Here is a 27,957-nt window from a genome sequence, read left to right on the forward strand (position 1 = left end):
TAGGTTTTTTAAACCCACTTTTATTAATTAATTGTAAGTAATACAAATATTCCAAAAATATAAACAGACACTTAATGGCGTCCTGCATTTCAAGTTTTTGAATACAACAAATTTATCAAACCATGAATCTGTAAGCAAGGTAGTCAGAATCCCATAGCCCAGTCACAGTGGGAAGCAGATCCCCTACCCTCCAAATGGCATCTTGAAGGGGTAAAGCGGCACAAAATGGAACATGATAAGCAAAAAAGCTCATGAGGCCCAAAGAGGAGGGTCCGCTCCAGGGGCAGGCCCTACAACGTTAAAAGAATGGGGCAGCCGGCCCGACCTCTGTCCTCCTCTTCCCTGGCTGAATGTAGATATTTACCAGCATTTAGAAAAAAGGATAAAAAGACAGAACTAAACCCCTGTTTAGGAAAAAGGGACCGAGGGACAGCAGTGGTTAAGTAATCCACTGAGGACCTCGAGGGGAAAATGGACTTACCTTTCTCATATACTTGGCCTGGCTAGGACACTGGGTGCCAGACAGCCTTCTGAGGGGATTTTCTTTCTAAATGAGGCCTCAGGAACAGGCAGGGGCAGCAGAATACAATAGCATCCATTTCCCAGGGAAAGACTGCCTTTACATTTCCCATGCTTTTAGCACAAAGCAGCATCTGGGCCACTGTTACCAGAGGTGAATTTATACATTTACAAAATGCTTAAAATCTTTGGGAAGCAGGAGGAAGCTAAACAGAAGGTCCCATGTTAACTGAAGGCAAATTCACTCAACCTCTCTAGTAAGGGACCCATGGGCCTACAGAGTGTCCCCTCTACAATGTGCAGAGTGGAAACCCTTACCTGACCCTTTTCCAAACTGGTCCTGTGTCCAAAGCTCCCCCTATGAGAGGGACACGAACATCAGGCTTTTGATTTAGAAGCCCAATCAGAGAGACACAGTGTGTCCCTGAAGAGGCACCTTAAAAGAACTGAACCTGGCAGGTAGGCAGATTCCTGGCATGGCTTGAATTGGTGCTGACCAGGCATGGTGGCCTATTGCCTCCCAAAGACAAGTCTCAAGTGGGAGGGGCTGATGGTGGGAAGCCCTAGAAGAGTCTGGGATGAAGCGGCCTCCTCCCTGTCTTGCCCTCCAAAATTGAATCTGGCCTGATTCCTCTGAGGAGCAAATTTTACAATCATCCCTCACCCTAACACACGGTGAAACTGGAAACCTGACAGCAAATAATGACTAGGCTGGCTCTGGTCCACATGAACAGACACTGGCTAGGTTTGGCTGAGTAGCTTCTCTGGGGCAAGTGGGAATGGCATTGCTGTGGGGGAGTTGCAGGTGGACAGGCAGGGTTCTGATGGGAGTGAGGCCTAAAAAGCAGGGGCTTCATGCAGATGCAGCAGGGACACTCCCACCAAGCCATCCTGGGCTTTGGTCATGGGTCCCACGCCAAGCACTTGGACAAGCCTGTTAGGAAAGGGGGTGGCACATGCTCTTCCGCCATCTGGAAAAACATGGAGATCCAAGGGAGGGCGGAAAGGGTCCTTGCAACTCAGTCAGCTTAGAGCCTCTTATTGCTTATTTAGTCAGAAAAGCCTGGCTGGGCCCAGACGGCAAAACATTTGGCCAAGGGCTAACCCTTAGGGTGGGGCTTGGAAGAGAGGCCCCTCCTGCAATATTAGGATAGCAGCCTAGGTCAGGCCTTGGGTCCGAAGCCACAGCTGGCTCTAAGAGTCTGAGCTCCTGCTTTCCTTCAAGAGACAGTACATTTCTGGCTATCACATGGGGATCCTTCTCCCTTTAGGTATACCGGGACCCCACAGGCACCGGGGAGTGATGCTGGCAGAAATGGCCACACGAGTTCTGGGGACTCTGTTCCACTTTATGATTCCAAAGAGAAAGACAAGGCCTTATAACCTTGGGACAAGGAGGGAAGGCGGCACCACAACTCTAGAGAAGAATGCCAGCCAGCCACCGCTGAGAGCACCAAGCTGCTGCTCTACCGCCTGCTTTTCTCAAAACTTGTTAGCTCCTGAGGCTGGATCTAGGGTGTGGCAATGGCAGGGACGATGGGGAAGAGTCCTGAGTGGGTGGTGTCCCTGCACCTAAAGCAATTCACAAATGCTTTGTGATACCTGCCTCCAGGGAACACAGAGATGGGAATAGGAGCGCCCTCCCACCCCAGGAGGAGGGAGGGAGGGAGGAGAGAACCCCACCCACCCCAGGGAGGCCACGATTAAGGCAGTGATGCTGAGGTGGGGCTCCTTTTTGGGAGGCCCCTTGTGCTCCCAATCACAGCAGCACTTCCTCTTGCTTTCCACCCCGGGAAAACTTCCATTTCGTGATGACTTTAATTTTAAAGCATTCACTATTGAGAACCTTTGAAAGCAGGAGACACCCAGAGTGCAGGTCTGAGGGGCTCACTCACTCCGGTTACCAGAGGCAGAAAGCATGCGCATTAGGCTGGCAAATGGCAAGAACACTCATTCCCCCTCAGCCCAGGAAGAGCAAGAGTTCTGAGGCCCTTGAGAGGAAAAGCAACAGCCAGGAAGGATGAAGGCTGGAACAGACAGAGCTCGGTACAGGACAGGCCCTGGGGGAAGACACAACAGGAAAGAGCCCTGCCCAAGAAATGGGAGGGGCTGGGGCAGCTTAGTTCTTCCCAGCCTTTGGAACAGAAGTCCTTGCACCAGCACCAGCAGAGAATCCCTGAAGAGCAGACTTATGGAAATGATCCCGAGCTCAGCTGATCCACAAGCCACGGGGACACACGTCCACGCTTTGAGGATTTGTCTTTTCCCTGTAACCCCAGCACCGCCGACATTCATCACAGGCCCAGGACTGTAACTTTGTCAGAAACAAACCAGGCCCAACACTCTGTGTTTAGAAAGAGAATTTTAAAACACAGTCAAAAGAACGGAAATCAGTTATCTGTCCTCTTCCCGGGCAGGGAGAAAACCTCCTTCCCCACAGGTTCGAGACTATGGCTAGGTGGTGAGGAAGGCAGGCTCAGCACCCCAGCCTTGGGGAGACATAGAAAGGGCCCATCCCAGGCACTCAGCGGGAGGCAAGCATAGCCTTTGGGCCACAAGACCTGATGGCCACTGGGTGCTGGTCTGGAAACAAGTCCTCATCTTCCCAGAAATGTGACCTTTTGTCTGCAGCAGCTGGCTGGAAAAGGATTTCAGAAAGGTGTGTGCCTGGAGTACCCAAAGGCATACCCTTCCTTTATCCTTGGCATAGGCCTTACAACACTGAGGAAAGGCCATGGTTTGGCAATGGAGTCTTCAATAGTCTTCATCCCTATACAACTCAGTGGCTCTTAGGGTGACAGGAGAGGAGACAAGACAAGCTAACTTGGGAAGAGTCTTGGTCTTTCAGCTTCTCCTCCACTGAAACACTATACGCTGGGGCCACAGTTCATGGCCACACACACACACAAACACACACTCTCTCACAGTCAAACACACATCTCAACAAGTTGGCGGCAGGTAGCTCTGGGTATCGTTGGTCTGGCATTCGCCCACTCGGCATCTAAGCTGTCCTAAAGCTCTTTCCAAGTACTTCTCACTGTTTCCGGGCCGTGTGGTGAGGCACTCCAGCTTCTACTCTGTCACGCTGATCATAAAGGCACAGTGTGGGAAAGTCCCCTACTGGGATGGCCATCGCTTGGAAGCAGGGCAGGCTAAGGGGCCCGCAGCTGCCCAAGGCTGGTGTAGACGTCCTCTGCTCCGCTCAGCTCCTCAAAGATTGGGATCAGGTTCAGCAACTCAGTGTCTGCCATGTCATCAAACCAGGACTGCACAGGCACCTGGTGGGGGGAAGATGTGGTGTCAGTCTCCCGACTGCCGCTTCCCCCTCCCTTGCCCCAGAGCCCTAGAGGGTGGCTGGGTCTTCCTGGAGGGGTGTACTTCTCTGGTGGAGCCCACAGTTCCAGTCTGCTTCCTCTCCCAATCCCTACCGTGGAGATGCATCAGGAGCACTCACTGCATTCTCGGGGTGGAATATGTAAGAAGCAGGCGAGTTGTCCAGGATGAGGGTCTTCCTCAGGTCCCTCCCCAGGCGGCTGAGGTCCTTGACGTAGCAGCCCTGGTGGAACACGCAAGACTCACGGAATAGGCGGGCCCGGAACACCCCACACCGGTCCAGCAGGTCTGTCACAGGGTCGGCATACTAGGAGGAGAGAAGATGCCTTAGTTTGGATACAGTCCTGGTCCTCCTGTGTAACCCTAGGGACCAAAAGGAAGCTGCTGGACCACCCCTGTGGCCACCACACCCACTCCCGGTTCTTCCCTCTCACCCCTAGGTACCTTGGCCAGGCTGGCAGTGAAGAGAACACATTCAAAGAGTTCCCCCATGCGTCTCAGGAACTCATCCACATAAGGCCTCTTGAGCACATACACCTGAGGAAGAGCAGAGCAGCCTGTTGGAGGCGTCCCTGTGATGAAGGTTTGCAGTACTGGGTACCTTCACCAGTTACACAGAGAGCAGCAAGGAGCTCTCAACTCCTGCAGCCCAGCCTCCTGGGCTACCTGGCTGGAAGCCTGCGGCCCCCTGAGACCCCAGAGACCCGGAGAACTGGCTGCACCCCCTCACTGGGTTTCCAATGGATCAGTGGTCCCAACCTCAACCTGGCTCAGGAAGAAGCGCATACACCATGTCCCAGGAGCCATCTCTGTTTCCGGCGGTGGACCATCAGCTGCCTCCAGAAACAAGTAATCAAGAATAGGCCTCACAGATGGAAACAGCCTATCCTGGATTACTTGAATCCAGCCACAGCCTCTATGGGAGCTTTCTGTGCTTGGCTCCAACAGGACAGTCTGTCCAGGTCACGATTAGGTAATGAATTGCACCAGGGAGAAGTGACTTTTTCCCCTCAATGACCACAGACTAGACAGACACCCTGCCGAGTCTTGCTCTGCACCCGATCTTGTGCTTGCTTCTGCCAGCCACCCCTAACACCTTTGTCCACCTTTACGATCTTACACATTTTGGCAAGTCCTTTGGCTACCTGACCCCCCATCGGTCTGCATTCTATTGCTTCCATGACTCTAGCCTACACAGCTGCTACTAGAACCATTTCCAAAAAGATCCTTTTTCTTTTCTTTATTTACTTATTTTTTTTAGAGATGGGGTCTTGCTATGTGAGGCCAGGCTGGTTGTGAACTTGTGGGCTCAAGCATTCCTCCTGCCTTGGCCTGCCAGAGTGCTGGGATGACAGGTGTAAGCCACGGCACCTGACTCCCAAAGCTCCTTTACCCGCATTACTCCCGAGCTCAAAGAGAGTCGGCCTGCTGTGACTCTCCCTCCTAGAGTAGGCCTGAACTGGCCACCAACTCACCAGACCCCTCGGAGCTCTGCAGGAACCCTCTGTTCTAGGCAGCCACAACTTAGCTTCTGTTAGCCTGCCATTCCTTCGACCTCCAACAAGCCTCTTCTTCATCCCAGCTTTCATCAAGTCTGGCATCCTTTCACCCACCTTGGGCAGGTAGTGCTCCCTCATTTAAATCTCATCCTTTTAAAAATTATTCATACCCTTCCTTGTTAGCCAGGAGTTGACAGTGTGTATCTGTTTGAAAATATGCCTTCATCTTTTCTACAAGGGTTTAGCACATCCCTATACCCTCAGCTAGACCGTCAAAGGGCTGCTGGACCAAGCCTAGTCCTGACCGGGGCCTGGCGCTGGGCATGGCAGGCCTTCTGGGCAAGCAAGCTGAGTAAATGGTCTTTCACTAGCAGTGTCACATGATCCTTAACCTGGGACTGCCTGGGCTGCAGGCTGGAGCCTGGTCCGTTTAGATTTGAGTGCTCTTTACATTGACAGACACACACTGAGCACTTCCTCAGGCAGAATCCAATGGAGGGCCCCAGGGAAGGCAGTCAGAGAAGGCTTCATAGAGGAGGAGATGTCTGGGCTGGGAAGGAAGAAAGTCACTAGCTATTCACAGTGGGGGCGGCGGGGGGAGCATGGGCAAGAGGGCATTCCAGGCAGAGAAAATGGTTACTACTGATTTCCCTGCCTGTTACAGGCAAAGAGATACCTGGTTAAGGTATCTTAACAGGTATAGATACCTTTCTTAAGGAACAGAGAAATGTAATAAATCATGTAACAGTGCTGGCCACGTGAGGGGATGGTGGTTAACAAACGATAGCTATTATTATTATTAAATAAAATGTAAACTATTCTTTTAAACAGCTTGGTTGCAAAGAGAAAAGAAGGGAGACAGCTGGGTGGGATATGGGGCTGAAACTCTTTTTTTAAGATGACGAAGCCTTGAGTGTGAAAGATACCAATAAAAAGGGGAGGTTGGAGTTATAGAAAAGGGATCAACTGACAGAACCCAAGCCCTGAGACGGGTGGAGGACCCCAGTACAGGTGAGGCAGAAGGCAGACCCCCCACCCTCTGGGCTGGGTGTGGTCTGGCTGGCAGCTTACCTGGTGAGTGGTCCCCTCAATCTCTATAGGCACTATGAAGTCAGCATTGTTGATTGGCTGGAAGGCAGAAAAGTTAATGCTGTCAGCATGGTGGCAAAGAAACATGAGGCCCCCACCATACCCCTAGGTGGGTGGGGAGAAACAGGTCTTAGAGACTCTTGGAAGTGCCTCTGGCCACCTCATTAAGGGGTTCTCACTTTAGTTCAAGATGTGATATCCCATTCTGGTTTTCCCTACTCCTTAGCACCCCCACTCTGACAAATTCTACCTGGGCTGAGAGTTTTGGGGCCTGAGTTTCCTGAGGAGACAATTTAGGCCTGCCCTGTACAGAGTCCTCGTGGCTGGCTTTCTGTGCTATGTGGCTTGGGGGCAGATGCAGCCTGTTGGGAGTGACTGGAGATAGCAGCCCTGGTGGAACACACAGGGTTCCTACTCAACATTCTTCAGTGGGGCCTCTAGATACCCGTGACACCAGGGTGGCCAAAATGCCAGAGGCCTGGCCTTTTCCCTTGTAATCACTCTTCTTTCCTCACCTTTAGGCTGCCTTACACATCTGTTGTCAGATTCACAAGAAGGCCCAAGATAAAGGTAGGAAGGGTTCCAGACGTTGAGTTACCTTAAAGGAGCTATGCACAAGGGTTTCATCGAGGTCAATGACCACACAGATCCTTCCTTGATCTTCCTCTGTCACCTCTGGGAGCAGGCAGGTCCCTGGGATCTAAAACCAAGCCAGGTTGCTGAGATCTGCCTACCAAGAAAGCCCAATTGTACCCCTTGGCATAACTATGGGAAGAGCTGGGCTGTTTGTGGAGACACAATCACCAACCCAGGATAGGCACCACTTAAAGGCCAGGAAGAAAGGAGGTGGAGTTGTTTCCTTGGTTTCAGCCTCCCAATGGGACTATTAAGTGATCTGGACATTGGAGGTGGTGGCCAGGGCAGGTGTGGGATGGACAGCAGCTGTGGGAAGAGGGCATGGAGCACCAGCTGTCCCCTAAAATCTAACGCCTTGCACATAGCAGGCCCTCAACAAGTATGGGGAACAAACGGCTTCCCAGGTCAGGGAGGTGGCTGGCCAGGCACCAAGGACTATGCACATCACCCTGCCCGTGGAGCTGGCAGGGATCACAGGGTCCTGACTTCTGAGTACTTACCAGGCCACAGTCACGTACCTGGTAGAACTGGTATTGGAGACACTGGAGCAGATCCGACTGAGGAAGAGAAGGAGGTGCTCAGTGCCATCTCACCGCCTTTCCCACCCCATCCAAACCCACTGCTTCTGTCTTAAGCCTGGAGGGCAACTTTCTCCCCCAGACCCAGCCACCTGGAAGCTTCCCATGTCAAAAGTGACTTTTCCTAGGAGTGGGGCAGGAAAAGGGAAAGGCTAGAGCTTCCTTTCCACATTAGGCCTGATGAAGGATGGAGAAGACAAGTGTCCCTGTTCTCGGTTGCCACTGCCTCTCAATTGGACAAAGTGAGGAATAGGGAACTCAAGTAACTGATTCAGGGACACAGAGTCAGAGGCAGAACCAAAGTCTGAATTCCTCACAGTGGCAAACTCTCGCTAAGTCCTTAAACTCAGGCTTCTCCTTGAGAACATGTTGTTTTCCATGCCCTCCTTAGGAGTTACGTGGGGGAACAAGCCCTATAAAACATCAAGTAAGCCACACTGTGGGTACCCAAAATGTGAGGGGAGGGAGTGCAGAGAGATCAGCAAGCCCCCCACCCCAATTTTTGCTAATACAAATGTTATGACCGCTGGGTGCAGTGGCTCACACCTGTAATCCCAGCACTTTGGGAGGCCGAGGCGGGCGGATCACCTGAGGTCAGGAGTTCGAGACCAGCCTGATCAACATGGAGAAACTCCGTCTCTACTAAAAATACAAAATTAGCCGGGCATGGTGGCATATGCCTGTAATCCCAGCTACTTGGGAGACTGAGGCAGGAGAATCGCTTGAACCCGGGAGGCGGAGGTTGCGGTGAGCCGAGATCGCACCATTGCACTCTAGCCTGAGCAACAAGAGCGAAACTCCATCTCAAAAAAAAAAAAAAAAAAGTTATGGTTTTAAGAGTTCTTAATGAAAACTTTGAAGAAAAATTAAAATCCTAGCACTTAGATAAACAATGTGGCATTCAGTGTACTGCCTTCAAATCTGTGTCAGCAGACTTTTTCCAGAATGCTATATAATTACACACTCTGCCTTTTTACTTAATGTTGCAACTCAATACTTCTCCATGTTATTGAGAACTCTGTAAAAGCTAATCACTCAGTAATACTGTCATGTTGTATTTTATTTAACCATTTCCCCTACTGCAAAATGCAGTGATTTTTCACTGATGTATGTCTTCAGCCTGGTCTTGAGAAAAAGGAAGGACAACCAGACCTCAGTGTTTCAGAGAAGTACCACTGGCTTTTGGGGCAGAATAATTTTTGTTGGTTGGGGCTGGCCCCATCTGTGAAATACTAGACATATAAAAAATACCCACAAAATCCCAAATGCCTTGCATGAGTACAGGAGAGAATTGCTGACAGGAGTTATTAACAGCATGGTAGAGTTTCAATTCCTTAGCTCCCTGTAAGTCAGGTAACTTGGAAGTTAGCTTTGCATAGTTGAGAACAACAACACAGGCTTTAGAGCCAGAGAAATCTAAGTTCAAATCCTGACACTACTATTTATTAACCATGAACTCTTCAGGTGCTACATAAACCCTCTACATAAATCCATATCTGCAAAGTGTGAATCCTGTGATCTCCTTACAGGGCTGCTGGCTGGATCACATGAGACAATATATGCAAAGCACCTTGCCTAGTTCCTGGAACCTGGAAGGATCAGGATCACAGGGGCCCTCAGAAACCACAGTGGCATTTGAATGGCCCACACTGCAAAGGGGAAGGAACAGAAAGGAAATGAACTACTTATAGAAGGATAGAGGAAGGGCCCCCTCTCAGCCAGAAATCTTTGCAACCTCAGGCAAAGCTTCCTTGTCCGGTTGCCATCGTCTGCAGGGATCTCCCACTAACAGTCCCTTCATTGCTGGCATCTTACCACCCCAACCCACCTACCTTAGCAATGGTGTTTGCTTCCTCCTTATACGCGGCGAGCTCAGTGGAGGAACTTGACTGGCCAACATGCTGGGCGCGAAAACAGCAGAAAAGGGCCTTGAAGATGTTACGTCCACGAGGCTTCTTAGGAGAGGACTTGGAGACCAGACCTAGGGTGGAGAGAATGACAGAGGCTTTAGCTCTAGGGACATCAGTTTCTGTCCACAGATACTACTGTGCCCATAGCTCTTCTAGTTTGTAAGCTCTACTAGGGCACACAGTATACGGCTGGTGAACAACCACATACAGTTAATAGTCAAACATACATGTTTATTCCAGCCTTTTCTCTTTAAAGCAGGAATGTCAGGAATCCCCATTCTCTGGCTTGGGAGACCTGAGCTACAGAGCATTTGTTTTTCATTCCATGGGGGAAGATGGGGCCAGGCATAGAATCAAGGTGTTCTGCTGCTCCAGCTGCAGCACACTCAAAATTAATTCACGAAGCCAAAAATCCTCCCTAACATCAATTCCCAGGAAGACCATCGGTTCCAGACAACGGAGAAACCTGGTCCCCTTTGAGTTAGTGGAGCTGTAGTTCTGTTCAGCATCAGCTTCCCTAGATACTGGGTTAGTGGAGGCAGAACTGAGCCCAATTTGCCTAAAAACTTCAGGCTAGAGGCCGGGCGTGGTGGCTCACGCCTGTAATTCCAGCACTTTGGGAGGCCGAGGCGGGTGGATCACGAGGTCAGGAGATTGAGACCATCCTGGCTAACACGGTGAAACCCCGTCTCTACTAAAAATACAAAAAATTAGCTAGCTGAGGTGGCGGGCACCTGTAGTCCCAGCTACTTGGGAGGCTGAGGCAGGAGAATGGCGTGAACCCAGGAGGCGGAGCTTGCAGTGAGCCAAGATTGCTCCACTGCACTCTGGCCTGGACAACAGAGTGAGACTCCGTCTCAAAAAACAAACAAACAAACAACAACAACAAAAAAAACCACTTCAGGCTAGAAACAAGAGACTAGGAACTCCAGAGCAGCCCCAGCCCCAAAGAAGAAACTACACTTTTTGTTCACAGCTTTGTCTCCCTCCTCCACTCCAGCAGCTCTCTTTAAGGCCCCCTCCCCTCAAGGATGGGGAGCCTAATTGGTAAAACACAGATACCACGGATTAGCCCCTTAGAACACACATTCGCAGCCTTAGGTTCCAGGCTGATAGCCTTGCTTCTGGACTGCAGCTGCTCAGTCCTACCTTGATAATTTGGGTGGTGGAAACAAAGTCATTTTATTTTTATTGATTTTATTTATTTATTTTTTTGAGATGGAGTTTTGCTCTTGTTGCCCAGGCTGGAGTGCAATGGTGCGATCTCGGCTCACCACAACCTCCACCTCCTGGGTTCAAGTGATTCTCCTGCCTCAGCCTCCTGAGTAGCTGGGGTTACAGCCATGCGCCACCACGCCCGGCTAATTTTGTACTTTCAGTAGAGATGGGGTTTCTCCACGTTGGTCAGGATGGTCTTGAACTCCTGACCTCAGGTGATCCGCCCGCCTCGGCCTCCCAAAGTGCTGGGATTACAGGCATGAGCCACCGCACCTGGCCACAAAATCATTTTAATAGGAGACTTGGCAAGACATCCCCAGAAAGGCCAAGCAGATCCAAAAAATAAAAAATAAAAAAATTATGAGCATTACAGGATCAACTAGAAATGGACTTAAGAATATCTTTTGTGCCAGGAGTGGTGGCTCACGCCTGTAATCCCAGCACTTTGGGAGGCCGAGGCAGGTGGATCACTTGAGGTCAGGAGTTTGAAACCAGCCTGGCCCACATGGTGAAACTCTGTCTCTACTAAAAATACAAAACAGCCGTGCATGTGGCACGCGCTTGTAATCCCAGCTACTCGGGAGGCTGAGGCAGGAGAACTGCTTGAACCCGGGAGGTGGAGGTCGCAGTGAGCCGAGATCATGCCACTGCACTCCAGCCTGGCCGACACAGCAAGACTCGTCTCAAAAAAAAAAAAGATTATTTTTTGCAAGTTCCTTTTGCTATAGATGAACTTTTCTGATGACTGTTGAGCAAGAGTGGAAAGATACAATTGGCACTGTGGCCAGGAGGTGGCGCTGCACAATCACTCACAGAATGGTCCTTGGTCCCAGGTCTCTTCTCCAGAGGGTCTTGAGTTTCCCAGAGCCTGAGCAGGACATGGGCCTAATGATTAAACCCAAGCCATTCCAGTTTAAAGCACAAGGCAAACTACTGTTCAGGAAAATGGATGCCAGAAATGCCTCTATCTTTGTGGGGAAAAGAAACGAAAGCAGAATGTACCACGAAGGACAAACTGCCCTGTGTTGTTCCTTGGGACAGAGATGAAGGGAAGAGGAAGACAATGTGGTAGGGGCTACCCAGGAGCAACACACCCAGAAAATGTACCAAAGTGGACCTTGCAGAAGTGGGTAATGGGAGAGCCATTTAACATCCAGTTACTGGGCTGCCAGTACCCCCTGGAGAGGAGCAGGGAAAGATCAAACTATTCCCCAGGACCAAGGGTGAGAAAATGGCCTTTACACAGCAGTTGGACAAGTACAGTCAGCATCACTTCTAGGATAAGGGACTCAGCTGTGCCTCAACAGAAAGGCAGAGGACTTCCTGCAGGTGCAGGCTCAGCCTCCCCAGTTGGCCGGTCCAGAGCTTCCGCGCGCGCGCTCTCTCTCTCCTCCCTGGGTTAGGCCAGATTCCTTAACATTGGTATGGCCATTGGAAACCTTTTAGAAAATGACTGGGCCTTTCCAGCAATTAGCCTGAAAGCCTGGACATCACTTTCAAGCTCCTGGCTCTGGAAGAGGAACCAAAATTTCCAGGGACAGGGATTTTGTCATGAAGTTGTGTGGGGGACATCCCCCAGAGCCCTTTTATCAAGGAGAAAAAATTCAGTAGAGCCCAGCACTCAAACAGACCAGGATAAGCTGAGCACGGTGGCTCATATAGGAGGACTGCTCAAGCTCAGAAGTTCACGACCAGCCTGGGCAACATAGCAAGACCTCATCTCAAATTTAAAAAGAAAAGACAGGGCGGTCGTGGTGGCTCACACCTGTAATCCCAGCACCTTGGAAGGCCGAGGTGGGCGGATCGCCTGAGGTCAGGAGTTCGAGACCAGCATGGCCAACATGGTGAAACACCGTCTCTACTAAAAATATAAAAAGTAGCCGGGCGTAGTGGCACACACCTGTAGTCCCAGCTACTTGGGATGCTGAGGCAGAAGAATCACTTGAATCCGGGAGTCAGAGGTTGCAGTGAGCTGAGATCGGGCCACTGCACTCTAGCCTGGGCAACAGAGCGAGACTCCGGCTCAAAAAAAAAAAAAAAAAAAAAAAAGAAAAAGAAAAAAAGAAAAGAAAAGACAGCAAGACAGAGGTTCCTTGGACTTTCCCTATTTCTGTGCTGAAATTGGAGGGAAAGGACAGCTTCCCCACCTGCCTGTATGGCTCACATTAAATTCTAAGCTCAGGGACTCAGGGCAGACACAAAGCTCCAAGACCAAAGCTGAACCATCGCTTTCCCTTTGGTTTATGGTTTCTTCATGTAGAACCACAATCAGAGGCTTAACCCGGGCACAGAGCCTTTTTTAAAAGGCCACACAGCCTGGGCTTTTCCTGAAGAGAGGCCGTCAGGAATGCACTCAGCATCTTAGTGACAGACGCTGTGAAGGCTGAGTAATCCTGAGAGGTTGGGGGGGTGAAAGGGGCAGCTGGCTGGGGGCATGGAAAGGCCTGGCTTGCGCCTGCTGCAGGGAGCCCAACAGGCAGAAGTGCCTCAGTCCTAGACGGGGAGGGAGCTTGGACTCTGCAGGGGATGAGGGTCTTCTCAAAAACACAATGTGACCGGCAGCCCCTGGGCCTCTGAGACCACAAATGCCTTGACCTTGGGGGCAGGAGCTTGAAGCAGAGTACCTCAGACCCACAACAGCAAGGTCAATACCTCAGGCATCCCTCATTCCCCACTCCCTTGATGGGGCCCTGCTTCCCTCCATCCTTTTCAAACAGGCTGGCTGTCCTCCTTTCCTTTCCAAATACTACTCCAGAGAATTCATCAGAATGCATCAGCCTCTCCCAGCATGGCTGCCTCCCTGCAAGGCCTACAATGGCCCCAACCCAGTGCATTCACCAGCCTCCGTGACCCTCTGCGTACCAGGTGCCCAGTAACTTTGCCTGGCTGAGTGAATGGTTCCAGGGGCCTCCAGGGCCTGTCACATCTACAGAGCTAGGACCTGGGGAAGCTTCCACTAGTTTGCAACAGCCCAGAAGAGTTAGATAGAGAAGCCTCCTTTATGTGAGGAGAGGAAGGTGAGCACTGAGGGAGCTGGGCCCCTGAGGCAAGCCAGTGAGTCTTTCTAGGCCACCGCCATGTTTACTGAGCATCAAGGATGTGCCAGGTCTGCGTTAGACACTTGACATCATTACCTCATTTAATCCTTACTATTAACACTTTGTTAGGCACTAGTTCCCCACTTTGCAGAAGGGAAACTAAAGCACAGAGAGGTTAAGTAACCTGGCTTACGGTCATGCAGGTAGTATGACAGCAGAGCCAGCATTCGAACTCAGATATGCCTGAACCCAGAGCCTGGGCTCTTAACTATTACCCCGTATAGGGTCTCATACACATTTACTCATGCAACAAATGGGAGGTATAGGGGCACTCTCAAGGTCTCTTCTGGAAAACTTTTTTTTTCCCTCTAAGACAAGAGTCTCATTCTGTTGCCCAAGCTGAAGTGCAGTGGTACAATCATGGGTCACTGCAGCCTTGATGTCCCAGGCTCAAGCAATCCTCCTACCTCAGCCTCCCAAGTAACTAGGACTACAGTCTTCTTGGGAACTTTTGCTCTCTGCCTCTCTAGGATGAGCTGGTAAAGGACCACTCTGGGGTCTAGCCCCTACCCCTTGCCCCAGGTTTTCTTGGGCAGGATGTCAAAGTTGGAAGGGGTAAAACAGCACAAGGCTCTGGGATTGCACTCCAGGGAATCCACCCCCACCCCTGCCTGCACCTGCTCTGACAAGTAGATACCTCTAGGGGATCAAGATGACAATGGGGCAGAGGAGGAAGGAGGGGTTGGAGCCAAGAGCTTTGGTCCAAGACCTGCATTGTTCCTTGGGTTTAAGGGTGAGGGAACCACAGAGTTCAGAGAGGGATCTGAAACTTGTGTCAAACAGCCTTTCACATGGCTCCTTTCAGCCAGCACTCAGCATTGTCCTTGACAGCCAGATGCAGGCCATCCCCTATCCATCTGTGTGTGATGGGGAGGGGCACAGCCTGCCTTTCCAGGAGAGGAACACTGGGCACAAGAGGATATACAGGCCCACAGGGATTTCCTTCTTTAAAGACAAAACAAAACAAAAAAAAAAAAAACAGAGGCCGGGCATGGTGGCTCATGCCTGTAATCCCAGCACTTTGGGAGGCCGAGGCGGGCAGATCACCTGAGGTTGGGAGTTTGAAACCAGCCTGACCAACATGGAGGAAACCCTGTCTCAGCCAGAAGTGGTGGCTCACGCCTGTAATTCCAGCACTTTGGGAGGCCGAGGCGGGCGGATCACCTGAGATTGGGAGTTCGAGACCACCCTGACCAACATGGAGAAACCCCGTCTCTACTAAAAATACAAAATTAGCCAGGTATGGTGGCACATGCCTATAATCCCAGCTACTCAGGAGGCTGAGGCAGGAGAATCGCTTGAACCCGGGAGGCAGAGGTTACGGTGAGCTAGAGATCATGCCATTGCACTCCAGCCTGGGCAACAAAAGCAAAACTCCGTCTCAAAAAAAAAGAAAGAAAAAGAAAGAAACCCTGTCTCTACTAAAAATACAAATACAAAATTAGCCAGGCATGGTGGCGTATGCCTGTAATCCCTGCTACTTGGGAGGCTGAGGCAGGAGAATTGCTTGAACCCAGAAGGCAGAGGCTGCGGTAAGCCAAGATCATGCCATTGCACTCCAGCCTGGGCAACAAGAGCGAAAATCCGTCTCAAAAAAAAAAAAAAAAAAAAAGGGACGGGGTCTCACTATGTTGCCCAGGCTTGCCTTGAACTCCTGGGCTCAAGCAATCCTCCTGCCTCATCCTCCCAAAGTGCTAGGATTACAGGCGTGAGCCACCATGCCTGGCCCCCATAGAAAATTCATTGCACATGGTTTCCCCAACCAGGGAGGGCAAGACTCCAGCGGATGCCATGTAGCCCCACTATGAGCTGCTCTCCCTCCTTCATTCCCTGCTGCCCTCTGTGGACACCCAACCCTCCTCTCCTGCCCAGATGCAGATGTGCTTCTGCTTTCCCTGCCCCAAACATTTGGTTTGGGGCTAGATGTCTGAGAGGACTAGCACAGACCCAATGAGGGAAGCAGCTTAAGAAGAAAGTGAGCTGGTGGCTGAAGACAGGCAAGCCAGGCCAGCCATCCAGCTCACTGCTGCGAGGCTTCCTACTGAGGTGGGGTGTGAGGAGAAGAGGGGATGTGTGGAGTATGCCCCCACTGAGGATCATCAGGGCTGGGGTCCAGGCTCTGCCAGTTACTGACTCAGCCACACAGCCTTTTGGAGCCTTAGTTTCCTCATCCATAAATTGGGATAACAGCAAGCTCTCACTCAGGACTGAAAGGATAAACGAAGTTAGAGAGTAAGGCACTGTGCTAACTCTAAAGCTAAATGCTGTGCTTGTTTTAATTAATTATCCAAGGGGAGATGACCACTAAATGGCAACATCATGGGCCTCATTCCAGGAGGCCAGCAACAGACCAGGAGCCCTCCCACCATCATCACGTGGATGAAGCCCAAGAAGATGAGGGGAAGGTGCCTGAGAACTCTGATCATGAGCAGGTTTCAGAAAGTCAAAACAGCCCCTATACCTTCTCCCCAGTCCACAACAAAATTTGTTTTCCAGCTCACAAACTCCCTGACTGGGTATTCTGTGAAAAACAAAAGCAAGTAAGACTGTTTCACTTGAGACAAAAATCGCCGTCTCCCCTGGTATTCATCCCCACTACTCTCAAGAAGTACGAGGTGAGGACACTATTTGCCCCTATGCATGGGCTGGGGTAGGTGGCTCAAGCCTGTAATTCCAGCACTTTGGGAAGCTGGGCCGGTTGAATCACTGCAGCCCAGGAGTTCAAGACCAGCCTGAGCAACATGGCAAAATCCTGTTCTACCAAAAAAATTAGCCAGGTGCACCTGTAGTCCCAGCTTGGCAGGCTGAAGTGGGAGAATCACCGGAGCCCAGGAGTTCGAGGCTGTGGTGAGCTGTGATTGCACCACTGCACTTCAGCCTGGGTGACAGAGTGAGATTTTGTCTAAAAAAAAAAAAAAAAAAAAAAGTGTGCATGTACAAACACGTGAACATGTGCACACATACACACAAATGAAGACCAGAGTGACCAGGGCAACACTGTTTTTAATCTTCTCCTGAAGGTCAGGTCCAGATACCACTTTTGTCAACAACACAGCTTTGTGTCCCAGCAAAGGAACTCCTCACACATCTGCCTGGGATTCGGCAGAAGGTAACCTCTGAGGCAATCAGATTTTAACAAGCCCATTCATGTAGAAAGTTGCTTTCTTTTTTGGTTCATCCCCAGAAGTACTTCCTTCCCCACCACCTCCCATCCCCCACAGCAAAGGACTTAGCCTTAGCCTGGCTATCACTATAAAATGGCCCCTCTGAGGGGCCTCCTTCCTCCCAGCTATTGGAGGAAGGAGAGTATTTGGAGCATTTCCGGCCTTTCTTGGACGGCTGCCTGAACCCTGCAGCCAAGACACATTTGACTGGGACTCCCCCATGGAGAGAAGTCCTCCCAGGTCCTCCGCAAGGGGCATCTGTTCCTTGGCTATGGACATGCCCTAAAGTGCCAGGTGAACGGAAGAGCTCCTGGGACCAGCAGGTGAGTCGGCAGGGAACAAAAGAGGGTGAGATGCCTAGACAGCCCCCACACACAAAAGACTGCAAACAATGGGGAGGGTGTACTGCTTTCATGCCCGGCCACTGACACTGTTCTCTACAGCTAACAAGCAAGGCAGGGCTGGACCCAGCTTAGCACCGGCTCCTGAAGTTCCAAAAAGTAGCTGTGAATCTAACTGCATGGGCATTTTTTGAAAAAAGCAGTTTTACACTTTGGGGGGGCAAAGGCAGTGGGGATCACTTAAGGTTAGAAGTTCGAGACCAGCATGACCAATATGGTGAAACCCCATCTTTACTAAAAATGCAAAAATTAGCAGGGTGTGGTAGTAAGCTCCTGTAATCCCAGCTACTGCGGAGGTTGAGGCACGAGAATCACTTGAACCCAAGAGGCGGAGGTTGCAGTGAGCCGAGATCACACCATTGCACTCCAGCCTGGGGGACAGAGTGAAACTCTGTCTCAAAAAAAAATAATAATAATAAATAAATAAATAAAATTAAAAAAATTAAAAAGCAGTTTTAGCCATGCTGTTGGCCCATACCAGCATGTTGTCTGCTGGTGCCCTCTCTGCACCAGCAACTGGGGCAGCTCTACCTAAGCCAGTGTCTCCATTAGTTCCCTTTCCCTGGGCAGGAGAGCTCCCTACATGGCTGTCTCTTCTTTCAGACCTGAGTCCTTAATGCCACCTGTGGGGCGAGGGTCACAAGTCACACACTTTCTTGTCTCTGCCCCTTCAGCAATCTGTTCTCTGACCTCAGCTAGAGAGGTAAGAGGACTCAGTTTTGGGAGCAGGGGATTTCTGGCAAGTTCTAAAGCATGCTGATTTCAGAATCAGCCTCTAAAGGAGGTATTGCCAAAACACCCTCCTGGGCAGCTCCAATGTACTTTAAAAACGTGCTGGGTTGGGGTGGGCCTCCAGAAGTAGTAGATCCTGGACCAGAGACAGAGGAGGCATTTCCTCATAGACAAGTCAGCTGCAGGCTCAGCCCTGCAAGCCCCACTCCAGAGGGCTCTTGGGGGATGTCAGGAAGTGATCTAATAGCCCACAGGGCAGCAGGGACAAGCCTGAGATACCATCCAAGAAAACTCAAAGGACTGGATCCTGCCCCTGCCTCAGCAGGAGACCCTGCCCTATGTAGCACCAGCCAGAGCAAAGTTATCATTGTGAGGTACTGGAAACCACACTTGCCCACCTGGAGTTACCCCTCCTTCCCCCTAAGGAGGTGTAGAACAAGCCCCTGCGGGAGGGGCTACACACAGACATCCTCTCAGTGAGTGTTTCAAGTTCCTGCCTTGGTGCTGTGCCCTTGACTCCTGGAATGCTTAGATATAGTTGAAGCCTAGGAAGAATCCACTGCTTCTTTCCCTTCCAGGTATGTAGGCCTGCTTTAGGTTGATACAAACATGAGCTGGAGAAAGCAGTGAGGACACAGGACAAAGCAAGGGTATCTGTTCTGACCAGGGAAAAATACAGTGGTGACACAAGGCACCCAGACTTGAGTTCGAATCTAGGCTCTGCCATGTGGAAGGTATGCAGCCATGGGCCTCAGTTTCTTCATCTGCAAAATGGGAAGACTACCTATTTCTCAGTGTCAGAATTGCAGGGAGCTCAGGGAGTGTCCTGGTCCTAACAAAAGCTTTGTAAGTGTCAACTGCTACTCAGTAAGTGCAAAGTACTTTCATACTCTTACCTCAGTCTCCATCTCAAAATGTTCACATTAAAGGGACCATAAAGATTTCTTCTAACTCATTTCAGAGGTAGTAACAGGGCCAAACTGGAAATGATGTTTTCTGGGACTCCACAAAAAAGCACTCCACAAAAACCAATCAGTCGCACACACACATACACACTCATTGAGGCTGGCCAACCAGTTCCTCCTTCATGTGGCTGGCCTCTGCAGAAGGAATGGAAGGAGTCTGCCAGGGAGGCACCCATCTCCAGGGACATTCTCCTGCTCCCCCCAAACCCCTCAGCTTCACCTAGGACCAGCCAAGCCATATAGGTGAGTCCACTTGAGAAAGCACTGATCTAGAAGTCAGGAAACCCAGCTCTTGCTCCAGTTCAACTTTTCAACAGTTCCGTGGCCTTGCTAGGGCAAAATTCTCTGGGGTTCAGTTTCCTCGTAAGCCAATCTGGAAAGGTTTCCCCTGCATGGTCCCTTAAAAGGTGGCTTCACCTGAAGCATGCACCTGAAGCATGAACTCAAAGGCACTCTAAAAAGTGAAATGTTAGGCCAGGCGCGGTGGCTCAAGCCTGTAATCCCAGCACTTTGGGAGGCCGAGGCGGGCGGATCACGAGGTCAGGAGATGGAGACCATCCTGGCTAACACAGTGAAACCGCGTCTCTACTAAAAATACCAAAAATTAGCCGGGCGTGGTGGCGGGCGCCTGTAGTCCCAGCTACTCAGGAGGCTGAGGCAGGAGAATGGCATGGACCCAGGAAGCGGAGCTTGCAGTGAGCTGAGATCGAGATCGCACCACTGCACTCCAGCCTGGGCGACACAGCGAGACTCCCTCTCCAAAAAAAAAAAAAAAAAAAAGTGAAATGCCAGACAATGCAAATGTCTGGCTGACACTAGCCATGTACCCTGGGGCAAAGTCCTTCCCTCTCCCTGTGAAAGTTTTCCTTATCTGTAAAGTGAGGTTAATTCCTCTTATTGGAAAGTTAAAGTTGTCAGGAGAACTAAGTGAGATACGAGATATAAAATGCTAGGAATAGTACCTTGCCTATGGCAAGTACTCTATAAATATTGGCTGTAACCATTACTGGGTAAACAAGATGGATCATTACTCTGTCCATTTACTCTGAAAACTTTAGGACTCCCCTTGAAGAGCCACAGATCTTTAACATACAGTAAAACTGGACCACAAAGAGGAATTTGCCTGCTCGGGGCAAAACAGGCAGTTGGGGCCACTGCTGTGCCTACCTGGCTCTTCTCCAGGGGCACCTGTCAGAGCCACAAGGAGCATTTGGAACACATGCATGCCTGACCCACCTGCCCATGCGCTGATTCAGTAGATCCCAGGTTGGGGGTCTGTATTTTTAGCAAGTATCACAGGAGACTCTTATGTGTGTCCCTGGCTGAGTGCCAATATCTAAAGGTTGCCAGGGTCTCTGACTAACCCAGGGCTAGAAAGCAATTCAGCCAAAGTCCCCTTGGCCCCTCTCCCCACCATACCTGACTGGCTCAGTGTTTCTGCAAGCCTTGGAGGACTCATGCCTAGGATCCGGTTTTCTTCTCTAGGGACGTGAGTTCTATGTGACGTGAGTCAGAAAACCTGGGTCTGCTGTCTCTACCTGCAGGCCCCTGTTCCTGTGAAAGAGGGGTCCTAGCTCTATTCTGCTGCGGGAACAGAAAAGCTGGGATCTATTATCCAGGAAGCCTTCCGCAGGCAATTTGAGCCTTCCCATGAATCTGCTTGGCTCTCACTGGGATTGGGGCCATATTTGTTCCCTGGGAACAGTGCAGGTGGGAAAGTGCAAATTCAAGAGGATGGAAAAAGCTGTGGCAAGAAATAAAAGAAGGTATAGAATAAAAAGAGAGTAAGAGCAAAGTCTGATTTGGGGGGATGGGGTGGGGGAAGGACTAGAGCACCTAGGAGGGAAATGGAAATGTCAGATCCACTCAGAGATCAGGTTCAAGGCTAACTCCTAGAATAGCTAACATAAAACAGGACATACACACTTTTGCCTAGAGGGAGGCTGTGGCGCTCACTGGAGTACCCTGTGATAACAGATCCTGGTGCAGGCATACTCAGGCCTGAAGGGCTGGGCATTTTGCCAGACAAAGAAACTCCATTCTATTTGGTCTCTGGTCCAGAGATGCTTCCAGTTTTAAGAAGTCAACTTATCCACTTTAATTTCTAGTAGTTTCTTTGTAAGATTTGCATGTTAATGTGCTCATCTGCATCCCAGTTCAGAACTACTCCTCCATTTCAGAAGAGTGAGGGAAATATGTCAGGGCCACACCCAATCCCACGTCCCCAAGACAAGTGAGTTAATTCCATGCTTCCCAGAGCTGGCCAGACTAAGACAAGATGAAAAGCAGATCAGTGCTGCTTTTGTACTTTCTTAATGTTGTACCCCAAAACCACAGCAGCAAACAAATAGCTTAAGAACATCTATTTCTCTTCAAACCCCATTTTCTTTTCCCCCCGCTTATTAAAATTACCTAAAAGAAACCTCAATCTCTCTGAATTCATTAACTCTCAAAGCAAACAGTGAGAGAATGTAGCATACAATTGTCTTGAATATTCGTTATATCCATATTTAAGAACCTCTAAGGAAGTTCAGACTTTAGAGACTCACAGGGGGCACATGCCTGGCCTTCTCCTACCCCCAGATGCCCAGGCACCAGACAGAATGGCCAAAGTCCCAAAGCCCAGGCAGATAACAAATCACATCCCAAGTCACATGACACAAAGAAGCGGTCTGTGCAGCAAGGCTGTTTGTAAGCCTCAGAGGTTGGTCCTTCCAGAAGGCCCAAGCCCCCACAGTCAGTGTCCCCTCTGACCCCCGGCCACCTGTCTTGAAAAATAAAACCCACAAGACTACGTGCTGTTTACACTGTGTCCTTGGGGGAATGGAGGAGGGCGAACAGAGTAGTCTCACTATGTAAAAAAGGAGGACATTAATATTTATCAAGCACCTACTAAGTACCAGGTATAACAGAAGGGTAGATATCATTATTACTATTTTATAGATAAGTTACTCAGAATACTAAAGTGATTTATCAAGTCTCATTGCAAATAGGAAAAGAAGGTATTTGAACCCAGGCCTGAAGCAATTTTGCTCCAGAAACAATGCTTTGAAGTAACAATGAAAACTTTAACCACCATCCACGACCCTGGTCCCCACTTTATCCAATCTAAGAACCAAACTTACCAAGATGGGAATAAAAGACAATACCCCAAATTACCCGAAAGCTAGCAGAAAAAAAAAAAAAAATTGGAGGAGGAATTGGAAGGGAAGCTATGTATTGATATGTACACACATACACACAATCCCATATATATTTACATATTGTCTTTCTTTCCCATGCTTATTTACAAACACTTTAATTCTCCACAGTTAGGTTGGGAGCATCAATTCACGTTGGCTAGAAATGTGACTTCTTTAGTATTTACCATTTTAACAAAATCCATGATAAGGGATTTGGAAGGTCCCATGGAGAGGATGAAATGACACCTCTCTGCTACCCAGTTTCTTTAAGACCTCTATGATTGAGGAGAGAGGACAAAGGAACACCCCCACCTCTGCCATCCTCCGAGGGATTTTTCACAGCAATTCCAGTGCTGCTCAGTGGAAAGCTCTGCAAGTCAACTGCAAACCCCCAGCCCCAGATGTTAGGCACTTACAAACTTTGTTGCTGATTTATCAGCACTCCTCTGCGATTTTGGGAGCAGGAGCAAACACAAGCTTAAGTCACCAGGCAGGCTCCAACCCTTACCCGAAGATGGGGGAAAAACTCCAAAGGAGATGCAGGAGGGAGCCTCAGCAGTCACTGTGAGAGCACAAAGAGGCCAAGACCCAGGGTAGGCAAAGGAAGGTGAGAGGCACCAGCAGGGCAAGAGGAGGAGCCAGCTATAAACATGCAGGCTTCCCGCCCCACGCATAGCAAGCTATGGTAGGAAGCTCCAGCAAGATTCATGTCTAAGCTTTTCAAGTTAAAGTCTTGACTACACCTACAGTGAAGGGTGTCTGAACAACTTCTCGAGAGAATAAGGCAGAATTTCTCCCTTATGCGGATAACAAAAGAGCTAGCCATCCTGAAAACTTGCCACATCGTAATTTTCAAGGATGGTCAGTCTCTCAGAAGAATCCTTGCAGTTAGCTATCAGAACCTGTCTAGTTCAGCATGTGAGAAGGTAATCCAAGGCATCATCGAGAGGAAGGGGCATCAGGATTCATGGACAACAAAAAAATCTCTGATTCCTCCAAAAGGCGTGTGGGTCACTGAGAGCTCCGGAAGAGGCTGCCTCCACCAGGTCTCATTTCACGTTGGGAGGTTACAGCGTGGGTCTTGTTTCCTTGGCTTTTCCCCATCTAATCCCAAAGCCAAGGTCACAACCTCTTAGCAATGGGGTGACAATCTCATACAGAGCTGCAATAAACAGCCATTCTTGCCAAGCTGATATTAACATTTCTTTTTTCTTTTTGATGTTACACACAATCCTGTCCTTGCTGTACCAGAAAGCCATTTCACCCATCTGTCTGGGAAGATGATCCAATTTTGGTGCTTTTATCATCAATGCTTTCAGCAACTTTGTTCTACTTCCCCTACTGTAATTACTTTTGAATCATCAACACACCCAGACAGCCTTAAACCGCAGAGAACAGAATACTAAAAAAGAAAAAAAAAAAACCCTGCAATGGCAACTAACTTCACTAAATAGCCACCCAAGCTAGGAGCAATTTGTTTCTTTCCAGAAATTTACTTATTAATAATAAGTACCTCACACTCCTTCTTCCCCTTTTTCCAAAGGCAGGCAAGGCATGGAGATGGGATATTGTGGAGAGGAGGGAGTGGGGAGAAGGAGGAACTCCAAAAGGAGCTAATTAAAACATCTGCTTCCTCAGTCCCCCAGCTTTTGTTTTTTGTTTTGTTTTGAAGACGTAGGTTTTGTTTGTAAATGATGTGGGACTCAGAAAGTTGGTTTAGTGGTTGCTGGGTGCCTAAGCAGCCCAGGAAGAAAGTATGTCTTCTCTGGAATGCAATCAAATTACATGGGGAGGGGCCGCGCGCGGTGGCTCACGCCTGTAATCCCAGCACTTTGGGAGGCCGAAGCGGGCTAATCACTTCAGGAGTCGAAATCAGCCTGGGCAACTGGCGAAACCCCTGTCTCTACTGAAAATACAAAAAAATTAGCCCCGCGTGATGGTGGGCGCCTGTAATCCCAGCTACTTGGGAGGCTGAGACAGAAGAATTGCTTGAATTTGGGAGGCGGAGGTTGCAGTGAGCCGAGATTGCGCCACTGCACTCTAGCCTGGGCAACAGAGTAAGACTCCAGCTCAATTAAAATAAAAAATTACATGGGGAGGGAGAGACCCAGTGGCTGCTGGCTTAAACCACACACACAAAAAAGGAGAAACATTAACTCCAAGAAAATCGAACACCAGCAACTTAACACTGTCAAGCCAGTTGCTTTGCTTTCTGCTGTTATCTATTCTGTAGCCTGCCATTCACCCTGGTGGATGAAACTTCCAGCTCTGATTTCTAAGACGCCCCGGCGCAGTCCAGCTTTCCCTTACTCCTCGCGTGGCCCCACGATGCCCAAGGCACACTGCCGAGTCCCTGCAAGAGAGGAAGACCTAGTCGGGAAGCACAGGGCTCCTCCCCCTACTCATCACCACTGCCCCCTCTTGAATCCCCCCACATCTAGGTTTCTTCCCCTCTGGCTAGCTCTTAGGGTCTTTTCCTGGGATAAGAAGGGAGTGGGAAGAGTCAGGAGTGAGCTATAAACACACGCAGGCTCCCTTCCTTTTTCAGCCGTCAGCACAGTTGAGCAGCCAGCAGAGGCGGTGAAGTTGCTGCCTGGGTCACAGCCTGGTTAGTGATGCAGCCAGGAGAGCAGAAATCATGGCAACACCGAGGTCAGGGAGGCCGGAGCCTTCTCGGGGGTTGGGATCTGGGTAGGCAAGGCTCATCCCTTCTCAGGGCAGGCTTATTTAAAGTCCGGCCAGTGATGCAAGAGGAACACACTGCCCCCCTCCCCCCACGCTTCCCCCCTCCCAGCTCCTCTCGTTCCACTGAGGGAATTTGGGAGAGGCTGACACCACCAACTCAGCGGCTTTGCCCCTAGGGAAGTTGTGGGAGCTCCTTGGAACGTGAACCCCAGGAATTAGTGACCTGCTGACTAATGTTGCCAAATAGGGAGACGTGGGGCGCACGAGGCCCCGAAGCTGGCTGCCCACCAGGCTCTAGGCCTCAGTGTGTTCAACTGCAGCACCGGCCCCTCGCGCTCTGTGGAGGAGGGGACGGAGCGCTCCGGATTCGGCCCCAGGAGCCAGCTCCCGCCCCAGCCGCTGGGGCCAGGTGGCCCCCGGTCCGGGGGCTCTCCAGAGAAACGCCACACTCGTCCTTACACCCCGCGGAAATTCTGCCGCTATTTTGGACACATTCCTCAAGGCCAGAAGAAGAACGTGGCGGAGGGAGAAAGAGTTTCGAGTCCCCCACTGTGACCAAACTAAGAGGTTCCACCCTCGGGCTCCAGCTTTCTCCCGCCCCGGGAGAGGCCTCGGCCTCCGCCTCACCCCCGCGAGGGCCTGCGGGCCCCCTCGCGCCTCCACCTGACACTCTGGAAGGCGGGGGCCGCCAGCCGCTGCCCACAGAGAACTCGCACTTTTTCGCTGCGCGATTCAGAACCACGCCGGGTCTGATGCCATCCGGCGAATTATGTAACCAGGGACACCGCTCCCGGGCTAAACAAACGCGGCTCTGTGTGTGTAGCGGCGGCCCCGGGGGAGCGCACCGGGCAGGGAGGGGCTCTGGCCGGGCCTCCGGGTCGGGCTTGTTTGCTCAGCGAAACTGGCCAGAGGCAGCCGGGCGGGAGCCCGGCGCCGCCAAGGTCCCGGGGCCCGCGCTGGGCCGGGAACCCGCCACGTCTGGTGTGCCAGGGCCCGGGCCCCTCCCCCACCGCGACCGCCCCCGCCTCCAAGAGGTGAACTTGGTCCCAAGTCCCGCCGGACGCCGTCACCGCCAGCTAGCTGCCGGAACGACCTCGGGCTTGGGGGGGGGCCTGCAAGTGCTGGACTCTAGTCCTGGCTCCGTTCCACCTGGGGGTCCCTCCGTCACCTTCCTAACCCCTCCCCGCGATCCCGGGGCAGCCGCGCGCGGCGGTGAAGGAAAGTGACGACCCCACCCCCAACTCCGGAGGGGGTGGATGCGGAGTGGCCCAGTGCTTCGAGAGCGATCCCTCCGTCTCTCAGCCCCGGGGGGAGGGGTTGCGGGACAGGGTGACAGCTGCGCCGAAGACGCCCTTTCCCCTCGGGCGCCGGGATCCCGGGCCCCGTGCAGCCCCCACGGAGGTCTGAGTGCCAGCCAGGATGCGGGGGCGGATGGACCGGAGGGGTCCGGTCGGGATAGCTGGCTCTAAGCCCAGGAGGTCAAGGGCCGAGACCTGGGTTCGGGGCTGTGCTAGCCCCCTCCGCGCCCGGGGGCGACGCAAAGTTTTGGGAAGTTGCTGCCCCTACCTTGCTTGGTGAGCACCAGGGCGTCTTCCCTCCGCGCCTGGGTGATGATGGAGCCGTGTTCCATCTAACAATCCCGCGGGCCCGGGCTGGCTGGGCGGGAGGACGGGCGGGCGCGCGGGCTGGGCTGGGCTGGGCTGGGGGGCCTGGGCGGGGGCCCGCTCCGGCTCCCGAGACTCCGACTTCCACAGCTGTTCACATCCCCCCTCTCGTTTCCTCCCCGGACCGGGAAGGGAGGCGGCCTGTACAAAGGGCGGGCGGCCCGGGCAGCGGCTCCCCCGGGTGCCCCCGGCCCCGATCCCCCAGCGGCAGCTCCGGGCTCCTCAGTTTGGGTCCAACATGGAGAATCCGGAGCGAAAACAAGAGGAGGAAATGGGACACGGGGCGGTTTCCAGGCTCCCCCCTCCCCTCCGTACTCCAGATAAACAACCCGCGGCTGCAGCGCCCACCCCCGCGCGCCTCCGGGCTCTCGAGTCGGCCTCTTCACGGCCCCCTGGAGCTTCCCGCTCGGGGCTGCGTCCTAGGCCCCGGGACCCTCCATCTGTGCGCGGCCGGGTCTTGCGGACAGTCCGGAGCTTTGCTATTTTGTTACGAAAAAAGCGAATCCTCAAGGGGGGTGGGGTGGCGGGCGGGCAGGCTGGCGGGGGAGACTTGAAACCGTTCCGGTACTCCGATTGGCTCTCTTGGAGAAAAGGGGCGTGGCCCCTCCTTACTATGCGGTGAGAGGACCTAACAACATTCCAGGCGCTGCGGCCACGCCCCCGGGCCACTCCCCCCGCGCCAGACTGTGGCCTCCCAGTCTCCTCGGCCACACCCCCTTCCCAACTATTTAAAAGGCCACTCCGAAGCTCAGGTTCCCGTGCTCTGTGCTGGGGTGTTCTTGTCTCGGTGGGTGCATTCGGGGAAGGTGGAATGGTTCTGCCCTTCAAGGGTGACCAGGACAAGCCGCTAAGCCTAACCTGACTCCAGCAGGGGACGGGGCGGATCGGAAGTTACCTTACCCCCTGCTTAGCCCTCGAATCAAGGACGTACCAAGTCACATAAAAGTACAACCGTCGAGGCCGGGCGCGGTGGCTCACGCCTGTAATCCCAGCACTTTGGAAGGCCGAGGTGGGTGGATCACGAGGTCAGGAGTTCCAGACCAGCCTGGCCAAGATGGTGAAACCCTGTCTCTACTAAAATTACAAAAAAATTAGCCGGGCGTGGTGGTGGGCGCCTGTAATCCCAGCTACTCGGGAGGCTGAGGCAGAGACTTGCTTGAACCCGGGAGGCGGAGATTGCAGGTAGCCGAGATCGCGCCACTGCACTCCAGCCTGGGTGACAGAGCGAGACTCTTGTCTCAAAAAAAAAAAAAAAAAAAAGTACAACCTTCGAATCCCGAAAGG

General features: G+C 51.6%; 1 protein-coding gene across 2 annotated transcripts; it reads right to left on the reverse strand.

Annotated features, from left to right (window-relative positions):
* On the reverse strand, window positions 1-27,751 carry CTDSP2 (CTD small phosphatase 2). 2 transcript variants are annotated; one of them, XM_054442703.2, is made up of 8 exons: window positions 26,576-27,751; window positions 9,487-9,635; window positions 7,595-7,633; window positions 7,039-7,140; window positions 6,423-6,479; window positions 4,297-4,389; window positions 3,974-4,159; window positions 1-3,797 (listed from the first exon to the last, which is right to left on the reverse strand). In XM_054442703.2, the coding sequence occupies exons 1-8, from the start codon at window positions 26,637-26,639 to the stop codon at window positions 3,672-3,674; spliced, it is 816 nt and encodes a 271-aa protein (XP_054298678.1). In that variant the 5' UTR covers window positions 26,640-27,751; the 3' UTR covers window positions 1-3,671. The 2 variants fall into 2 exon arrangements, with proteins under 2 accessions (XP_054298678.1, XP_054298677.1); XM_054442702.2 differs by having other exon boundaries at window positions 7,577-7,633.
* Window positions 27,752-27,957: the final 206 nt, after the last annotated feature.

This window comes from Pongo pygmaeus, chromosome 10, assembly GCF_028885625.2.
Source record: "Pongo pygmaeus isolate AG05252 chromosome 10, NHGRI_mPonPyg2-v2.0_pri, whole genome shotgun sequence".
In the NCBI taxonomy this organism is placed as follows: Eukaryota; Metazoa; Chordata; class Mammalia; order Primates; family Hominidae; genus Pongo; species Pongo pygmaeus.